Source organism: Quercus lobata, chromosome 4 (genome assembly GCF_001633185.2).
Source record: "Quercus lobata isolate SW786 chromosome 4, ValleyOak3.0 Primary Assembly, whole genome shotgun sequence".
In the NCBI taxonomy this organism is placed as follows: domain Eukaryota; kingdom Viridiplantae; phylum Streptophyta; class Magnoliopsida; order Fagales; family Fagaceae; genus Quercus; species Quercus lobata.
Genome location: NC_044907.1, coordinates 35,764,815 through 35,774,026, shown reverse-complemented (window position 1 = coordinate 35,774,026; position 9,212 = coordinate 35,764,815). Strand labels below are relative to the sequence as shown.

At 34.9% G+C, this 9,212-nt stretch overlaps 1 protein-coding gene across 2 annotated transcripts; it reads left to right on the top strand.

The window, feature by feature from the left end:
• Nucleotides 1-786: 786 nt before the first annotated feature.
• LOC115986877 (probable plastid-lipid-associated protein 11, chloroplastic) lies at nt 787-8,900 on the top strand. Of its 2 annotated transcripts, XR_004090922.1 has the most exons (5): nt 787-1,338; nt 2,161-2,226; nt 4,456-4,603; nt 8,468-8,524; nt 8,710-8,900. XR_004090922.1 is itself a non-coding variant. In XM_031110235.1 (4 exons), the coding sequence occupies exons 1-3, from the start codon at nt 848-850 to the stop codon at nt 4,553-4,555; spliced, it is 657 nt and encodes a 218-aa protein (XP_030966095.1). In that variant the 5' UTR covers nt 787-847; the 3' UTR covers nt 4,556-4,603; nt 8,468-8,900. The 2 variants fall into 2 exon arrangements, 1 of the variants encoding a protein (XP_030966095.1); XM_031110235.1 differs by having other exon boundaries at nt 8,468-8,900.
• Nucleotides 8,901-9,212: the final 312 nt, after the last annotated feature.

Here is a 9,212-nt window from a genome sequence, read left to right as displayed (position 1 = left end):
TTGGATTCTGTACAACTTTACGAGTCATGATCGCAAGTGCCACACAAGTGCAAATATTTACAATAATGCTACAACATCTCAATTTCCTAAACTTAAAAACTTCTAAACTTGTTCTTAATTTCCATAACCTTTACTCATTTTTTTGAGTGAAGTTTTGGAAATTGAAAACAAAAACTGAGCTAAACAATGATTTTTTAGATGGAATTCACGAATTTTGAGTGATGGAAATTGAGTTTTGAGTTAAAGTTTTAGATAAACCAAACATGCAAACACCATTTTAATAATTTGAGAAAATTACAACTTACTTTCTTGTGGTTTGACCGAAATTTAAGTTACCTACATTTGATAATTTGAAATTTGACACTTTATCCACCTAAGATTAGCTCAGTTAGAGTTCCATAACTCACTTCTATTAAAAACAAGATTAAATATATAGTTTTGCTTCACTTTTATGTCTTCCTCTTCTAAAAACACAAAAAACATAAAAATACAAGATCAAATAAGATGAATAACAATCAAGTAGAACACTTGTATTATGAGATTTCAAACCACAGGTAAGCAATTTAAATTTTAAATTATGGGTAGATAATTTAAATTTCGACCAATCAAACCACTTATAGGTAAGTTGTGATTTAAGCTAGAGTTTTACTTAAACCAGGCAAACACCCTCATAATAATTTATTTTTCAAATAACTGTTTAAAAACACAGCTCCATGACTCTATCCTTAATCCTCTGCCTGGGCCTACCTTTATAAGTTTGAACCGCCAATTTTTCCAGTTCACAAAAAAAGCACCCATCCATCCACTCATCCACAATGAAAGAGCTACTTCCTTCACACTTCTCACCATGGCTACATGTCTCCTCCTTCCCATTCCCTCCAAACCCCAAAACTCAAACCCAAACTCTCCCAAACACCGCCACACTAAAATCACCACCTGCTCCTCCTCCTCCTCCTCCCTCACAGCCCAATCCCAATCCGCCAAGCGCCACCTCCTCTCCCTCATCTCCGACCAAGACCGCGGCCTCAAGACCCAGCTAGACCCTCCCAAACGAGCTTCCATCGTCGAAGCCATCGACGCCTTGGCCGTGCTCGGCCGCGATACAGTCACCACCGGCGGCTCCCTCTCCGCCACGTGGCGGATGCTCTGGACCACCGAGAAGGAGCAGCTCTTCATCGTCGAGAATGTGCGCTTGTTCGGTACTGCCGCCGGTGACGTTTTGCAGGTCATAGACGTCGAGAACAAGACTCTCAACAATGTCATTACTTTCCCTCCCCACGGCGTTTTCTTCGTTCGCTCCGTCATCGAAATCGCTTCGCCTCAGAGAGTGAATTTTAGGTATGTTCGTTCGTTTGTTTCGACGGAAAATGTTTTACTGGAAAAAGATTTTCTCAGAAAATGACAATTAATCTCAATTCTTTAAAATTGGAAGTGGAAAATTGGTTGTAGCCTTCCTTAATATTTTTTTACTAGAGGTCAATTTTTACGCTACAACCTTACTTTCTTCTCCTTATATTCTCTGTGCTAAGATCAATAACTATAAATAAATTAAATTGTTTAAATTGCAAGCTTGTGGAGATTAAAATTATACATAGAATATAAGTTTATAGATCACATAGTAAATAATATCCGATTAACGTAAAATTTCACATGTGTATTAAGAGCGTAAAGAACATATAATTCAATGGTTAGATTTTTAAAATATGTAGTAATTTTTATTTTATTGAATAAAGTTGTAGATTAAGGCTACAACTAATTTTGTAGCTAAACTTTGTTCTAATGAATTTACAGTTTTACTTGTAATTTATGAAGTAAATCCAAAATCCACGTACTTGGAATTCCATTGGAAAAGTTTTAGTCCCAAACTGGTCTGCAGAGAAATTCTTACAACCAACTACATCGCGTGATTTATTTAATGAGTCATGTGATGTGTTTAAATAGCACACGTGTATGGTTTTATGAATCACTACGTAATGGGTTGGAGGAGATAACTCCAAACCGGGTTGGAGGAATATTTTGTCCAATTCCATTTCAGGTTGACAATGAGCTCTTAAGTTCAAGACTACCAATTGCATGTGGAATTACTTATAAAAGAAAAATCACAAGTATAGTATAAAGATTTGATTTGATAACATATCCCTAAAATGATGATTGTGTCAGATTTACGAGTGCGGTTTTACGTGGGGAGAATTGGGAATTTCCGTTGCCGCCATTTGGGCAAGGCTGGTGAGTCCTCACTTTTTGATCTCTTGGGTGCTTTTGCTAATGATATACTTGTAGTGTAATTGTTTCTGTTTTTGCTAATCAGCTGAGGTCGTGGGTTCAAAATCCACTGGGTGCATAACTAACTAATAAAAATTAATAATTGCTTTTGTCTATTGATAAAACTGCATAAGAATCGGTTAGGGATATAATCAAAAAGAAGAAAAGAACCAATTAGGTATAATGGAAATTTTTTTATTGAAGAACATAGAGATATAAACAAAAAAAAGATACTGATAATGAAATTATTTTGATTTTCGTTGAATCTTCTAAATTGCCGTGGTTAGATGCAAATTGTGTTTTATACCTCACATGCACGTGATAACCTTGTGTTCCTGCGTATTATCATATTTTATTTTTCTTTGATGTCTGATATGACATTTTAAATTTGGAAGTCTAGATAGGAAGTTGTATCTCATTAAGCCATGATGTTTATAAAATTAACAATTTTGAAAACATCAAATTACTATTAAATTTTGATTCAAACTCAGTTACGCTACTGCAACGGCTGTAATGGTGTCAACCTTGGCTGATTTAACTTGTTCAATTACATTATTTTCTATTTCAATTTACATTACTAGTTACTACATTTTATTTCATCTTTGTTAGTGCTAGTTGTTTTTGCTAGTGGTTCATCTATAGCTTTGTTTTTGTTTTGTTTGGTTTTTGTTTTTTGTTTTTTTCTGTTTTTTTGTTTTTTTTTTCTTTTTCTTGTGTAAGTACAAGAAATTTATTTAATCAAATAAAGAAGAAACTCAAGTACATGTGGAATAAACGAGAGAATCCCCCAAAGAATTACAAACTTCAGTTTAAGAGATCCGTAAAGTCAACAAGGAAGCAGAAGAAATCCTGCCAGTAAGAGTAGTCCATTCATACAAAGAGCTTAAGAAACAAGGAAGACTTTTTAGTACCCTCAAAAGTTCAGTATATTCCTCTTATTCCAAATTGTCCACATGAGGCAAAGAGGAGGTGCAGTCTCTGGCCAAACCACTCTTTTCAGCTAAAGTAGACATCTATTACCTTCTTCTGATGCCAAAGGTAGAAAATACAAAAGACCACAAATCTCTTTCAAAAGAGCAATGTGGCAATAGATAATTGATAGATTCACTACTACACTTACACAAAAAACGCCAATTTACATATACAATGTGGCAATAGATAATTGATAGATTCACTACTACACTTACACAAAAAACGCCAATTTACATATATAATATTACTTTGATAAGATTATCTGCAGCTAAAATTTTACGCAAAACAGCTGTCTACTCTTTCAAGGAAATCGCCCCTTATTAGAAGCTATTATAGCTTCACAATAAGAGTGAACACTAAAATTTCTCTTATGGTTCAACTTGCATCATATATGATAAATTCCACTAGTTTCTTTACTTCGGAGTCTACACAACCTGCCCAAGGTTGAGATTGTGACGTCCCATTGCTGAGTTGCAACAATCCCCCAAGTTTCTTGTTTCTTGCTGTTTCTTGAATTTTAGTATCTTCCAGTACAGACAACCTTGCAAGAGCACTTTCTTTCCTTCAACTTTAGACTCATCATTAGCTTTGAAAAATCCCAAAGTATTTTCCCCAATGTCCATAACCACTATGTCCCTAGGACCAAGTCATATCCTTCTAAGAGAAGGATGTCAAAGCCAGTCATGGTAGGAAAAGTTCTCAGCCATAACCTCATCCCATTGCCATTTTCCAAAGCTGAAAAACATGACTTACTGTCCTGAAAATATGGACCAATATACCCATAATGCAACTAATAATTAAAGACTCGGTATTCCCCTACAAGCTTGACCCATTCTGCTAACTAACAAATAAAGATTACTTATTCAAACAAAACACTAACACTTCCTCATGGTTTGCATGTAACAGATTTATAGGTGAAAAAGTTTGTGGTTTATATATATATATATATATATATTTGTTTCTCTTTTACGTGCATATTTTGTAAGTTGTAACTTGTATAACATTGAATTACATAGCTGATTTTGAGGTCTATTCTCTTAACTGATCTTAGGGTGTTATGTAGTCTTTTATGACGATTTATCGTGCTTGTTATTGATTATGCTTTTATCACTATCTGGTTTTATGTATTGTGATATAGAAGAATGTGATAGGGGCAGTTTGTTCTTCTGTTTTGTTTTATTTTCATATTGTTGTGGTATCAAGGGCATGTTGTTTCTATAGGTTTGAGACTGTGTACCTTGATGATGAGATTCGAGTCGTGAAGGACATCAGGGGAGACTATTTGGTTGTTGACCGTGCTCCTTATGCTTGGAAAGAATGAAGGGCAAAAGTTATGGTTTTGTTATAGTTGCCATTATGGGAACAAAATGTGAGTTCACTTATTCCAAATCCAATTGTTTAAATGAATAACTTGAACTGGTCTTCAGTTGATGTGTGAGTGCTATTGATTCTGTATGAATTTAGATCTAACCTAATTGCATAATTTTGTTTAGCTTCATCTTCTTTGCCAGTAGGGAGAATGTTGTCTTCCATTGGAGATTACATTCATTAATTATTGGGACCTGTACATACATGTCTGTCATTTAAACTACCTTTTCTTTCCCTTCTGTTTTTTAATTCAGTGAATGCTAGTAATCCATTCTTTCCTTTAATAAGGGTGGTCTGACATTCCTACTTTGATGGGGTAAAGTGGGTGGTCCTGGGGTTTGGTCACACAGGATATGCATCCAACTGAACTGAATAAAGGAATTTTATAAACAAACTTCAGCTCAAGGGTAAAGGCACTCTTAAACTGCAAAGCCTTCAATGCTTTTTGCCGCTAAAGTGAACCATCTTTACAAAACTGCGTCTTAGGCACACTTTTTGAAGCTTTTTCAATATGTACGAAGAAGACTTTTTTTTGGAGCTTATATATATATATATAATTTTAAAATAAATCATTTATTAAATTGTATTATTAGATCTTAATGTTATTGATAAATAGTTTTGATTTTCTATACAAAGACAAATTTTATGGTGTGATTTCATAAACATGAGCCCACCCCTTAACCTTCCATTTTTAAATTTAGAAGACATTATAAATATATATTGGGACCAAACAATCTCACCACCTCACAACACCGGATTGGAAGACTAAAAAGTCAATTCCATTTACCAGGTACATCTCTCTCTCTCTCTCTCTCTCTCTCTCTCTCTATATATATATATATATATGTTTTTCACTTTTCACTTTTCACTTTCTGCCTTAGTGTCTCTCTCTCTCTCTCTCTCTCTCTCTCTCCTCTGATTGACCTAATGACTCCATTTTTTTTTCCTCATGCTCTTTCCACTTTGTCCTGAAACCCATAACCCCCTTTTCATTTCTTGGTCTTTGTAGTTTGTCTCTCAAAACCCAGACCCCCATCTTTTTTTTGTCTTGGTCTTGGTAGTTTGTCCCAAAACTCAAAGATGATCTAGATGAGGAAGATGATGAGGGTTACAAATCTTGTGGTGACAATGATGATTGTCCTATGTTTAATGAGGTTGATGATTATATACTTTAGAATTGCATTGCATTGCTTATGTTAGGCATAAAAGTCACTACTTACCATTCTAGTGCTTTTTGATATTTGCCTTTTGGGTATATTTTGATTCAACTATTGTTGATACCCTATTTTGGCAGTCTTAGTGGCCGAGCATACACTGTATGTGTGGCCACTTGACACTCTTTGGACCCAAACAAGAACCCAAGTCTAAACTAAGCCAAATTTGCCCCAAAAATAAATATTAATGGCTGAACATACACTGTATATTCACCCATTTGGGCCTTTAAAACCCAAACCAATCCTAACCCAACCCAAAAATAAAATTGGTGCCAGAACATATACCATATGTGTGGCCACGTAAGTTCTATTGACCTTTCAACTCTTCTCAGCTCAAAGTAAAGCCCAAAGAATAAATGGTACACCATATGCATGGCCAACAATGCTCACCAGCTCACTAGCCAAGGATATATCTCCCTTCTTGGCATAAAGAGCAAGAACATGTGAAAAATAAGGAGCTTGTTGCACATAGAGTGACACCAAAAATGTGGAAGAAAGTCTAAATAACCAAAATTTAGGTTGATCATGCAAATATGGAAAATGGTGGCCAAGCATACATTGTAGGTGCAGCCACCAAGGTCTTGGAAGCCTATATACCCCATTCCCTCTTCGTTTCATTCATTGAGAACTTCCACAAAGAAACCACAACAGCTCTTAATCACTACAAAGGAGTCTTAAATGAGTTCCAAAAACCTTTAGGAGTTTCAAGAAAAATCCCTAGGACATAACAGATTAGATTTGGTAAGGAAGTCCTGAAAAGCACTTGAACTCAGTTGAGCATGTAACACGGAGTTGGAGTGCCCTTCCCACCAAGATTGGAGTTAACCCAATTGTATACCACACACCTATGAGGTTTCCATCTAATTGTTCTTGAGAAACTAATATAAAGGGTAGGCCTTGGACCCTCTAAACCTTGGAGTCCGTCACAATCCAGATATAGATATGAGGGCATGATAGAAGAATGATATTGTAGGGCAATCAATCCCATCGTTTGTTTCTTTTAGCATGCTTGATTTATTATTTAATTAATAAAATTGTATATGAATCATTAAAATCAAGGGATAATTAAAATATGATAACTATTACTAAATGGATGTCTTGGGGTATTTAACACCTTCTCCACGTATAAACGAACCCTTGAACCTATATACTTTATTGCCTGATGTATGATAAGAGACCTCACATGCTCTTAATCCTGAGCTGGTAATAAATTAAATTAGGCATTAGGCGTTACACCTAGAAATCCTATGATTGGTGGCGACTTTACTCCAAATTTGAGACCTCATCAAGGGGTCAGTCTGGAATTTGATAACAACAATCATGTACTTCATTTTGATCACAGTTATCAAATATCAGGGTTGTTTATATTTTTTAAAGCACAAGAGAATTATATAAAATGCTATGATTGAATTTTTATATGATCGATTGATTACTTGATTGTTGTATTGTCCATTAATTATTATTTTTCAAATTTACTACATTTTTTTTTTTTTTTTGGGGTAAAATGTGTGCTTTACTTTAATCAGGCACTTGTTTGTGCTTTGCTCTTTGCGTCTAAGCTTTGGAGGCCTTTGCGCTTAAGTGCGCCTCACACTTTTACCAACCATTATTATGACCTCAAAAGTTTGACCATTCATCTCCTCCTTAGACTCCACATTGAGAGGAACAGGATAGCTCTCCAAACTCCACAGGATGCCTTTCAAAATAGCAAACGTCTAACTTACCAAAAAAGAAAAAAAAGCAAACATCTAGAACTCCATTTGGCATCCTGGAAGAGGAGAAACAGGGTTCTAGCTCCTGGTCCTATTGCACCTATCTTCTTACATTTAATAAATTGATATGTTCATTTCTCAAGATTTAAAATGCCCTTTAGTATATTCTGCCTAATGCTTAGGGGCTGAAATTTTCCACTTTCGTTATGTGCCTTTTTTTTTTTTTTTTTTTTCCCTCACTTTGTTCTTCCTTAATTTCTGTAATTTCTTTCTAATAATCTTTTTTTAAAACCTGTCTTCTAACTTTTCACTTGCAGATTTTGTATTTCTGCTTACTATGAAATTTTCCCATGAACTTGCCAACACACACACACACACTATCCACGGAAATTTTTTTGTCAAATATTTGCTTGTTTGTTTGGATATATTATTGTTTGAGCTTTGAACAAGTTGGTTTTGAAACTGTGGTTTGCCCTTGTGTGAAATTACATGTTGACCTTCCCAAGGTTCATTATCATATAGCCATTTTTTTTCCTAGATGTTTTCTCTGTCTCAACTGTTGGATCAACAAAATACCATGTTTTACTTAATAATAAATAGCTGAAGTTTGCAGTTCATAATAACACATGCGGGTGAGTTAATCAATAGCATATTCCTAGCTTTCGAATTTCTGAATAACCCTCCTTCATGAAGTAAAACTATTGAAATTCTATAACATAAGCAGTTTTGATTCTGTATACCTAGATGATGATGTTAAAGTTGCAAAGGATATCCAAGGAAACTGTTTAATTGTTGATCTTGCTCCTTATAGTTGGGAACTTGTGTACTATCATCATTCTCAGTAATTTGATAATTTTGTTTCACTGTCCATATTTCTTTCTTGCTCTTGCTACTGTGTTCTCTAAATCCTCAGTTTTTTTTTTTTTTAATTGGTTTCAGGTTCTCTTTATAAGAGCAAATGCAACTCATGGAAATCAACTCTCCGAACTCATTGTTGTAAGTGTCACTCTTCTGTCAACAAAATGGCTTGCCTCACTATAGTCATCAGATTCTTGCTTTTCTAACCTATACTTTGAATAACATGAAGCTGAAGTCTATATTATTACAAGTTCTTTGGAACTAAGGCTGTGTTTATAGAGATATGACCTAGTTCTAGTTGAAATTTGCTGTCTTGTAAACAGGTTGGCCATGTGCAGCTCATTACTACTATTTATACTGTACTGATGCACTTCTCATCTAATCAGCATACTCTCTCTCTCCATACACACAATAATGCATACATATACACATTCCTTTGTATTTTATATTTCTATTTATGCGAGCTGGAATTTGTTGAAACTTGTTTAAGTGGCTTTTTATAAAGCTTTTGGGATGCACAAGGAGCACTCAATTTGTATGTATGTATGTATGTGCATGTGTGTGCGAGTGTTCCTGCATGCTGGAATCATGAAATTGGAGCTTGTTGGGATAATGGTGGTTTTTCGAATCAATATTTCTGGAATGCACAAAGAGGATGCAATTTATTTAGCTCTTTGTAAAGGAACCCTTGACAAGTTTATGAACCTAGTGTATATAGACCCTGAATTTCCAAAGCACCATTCAACAACAAGTGTGCAGATTCTTTTCTAATGATTTCTTTTAATAGCTTGCCAACACGATTGATCTGAATAATTATTTTGCCATT

What these genes read in the sequence shown, in the direction of transcription:
- LOC115986877 (XM_031110235.1), top strand. Translation starts at nt 848, where the DNA reads ATGGCTACATGTCTCCTCCTTCCCATTCCCTCCAAACCCCAAAACTCA. An exon ending in CCTCAGAGAGTGAATTTTAG is followed by an intron (nt 1,339 to 2,160) that starts GTATGTTCGTTC and finishes TGATTGTGTCAG; the next exon opens with ATTTACGAGTGCGGTTTTAC. An exon ending in CCGCCATTTGGGCAAGGCTG is followed by an intron (nt 2,227 to 4,455) that starts GTGAGTCCTCAC and finishes TTGTTTCTATAG; the next exon opens with GTTTGAGACTGTGTACCTTG.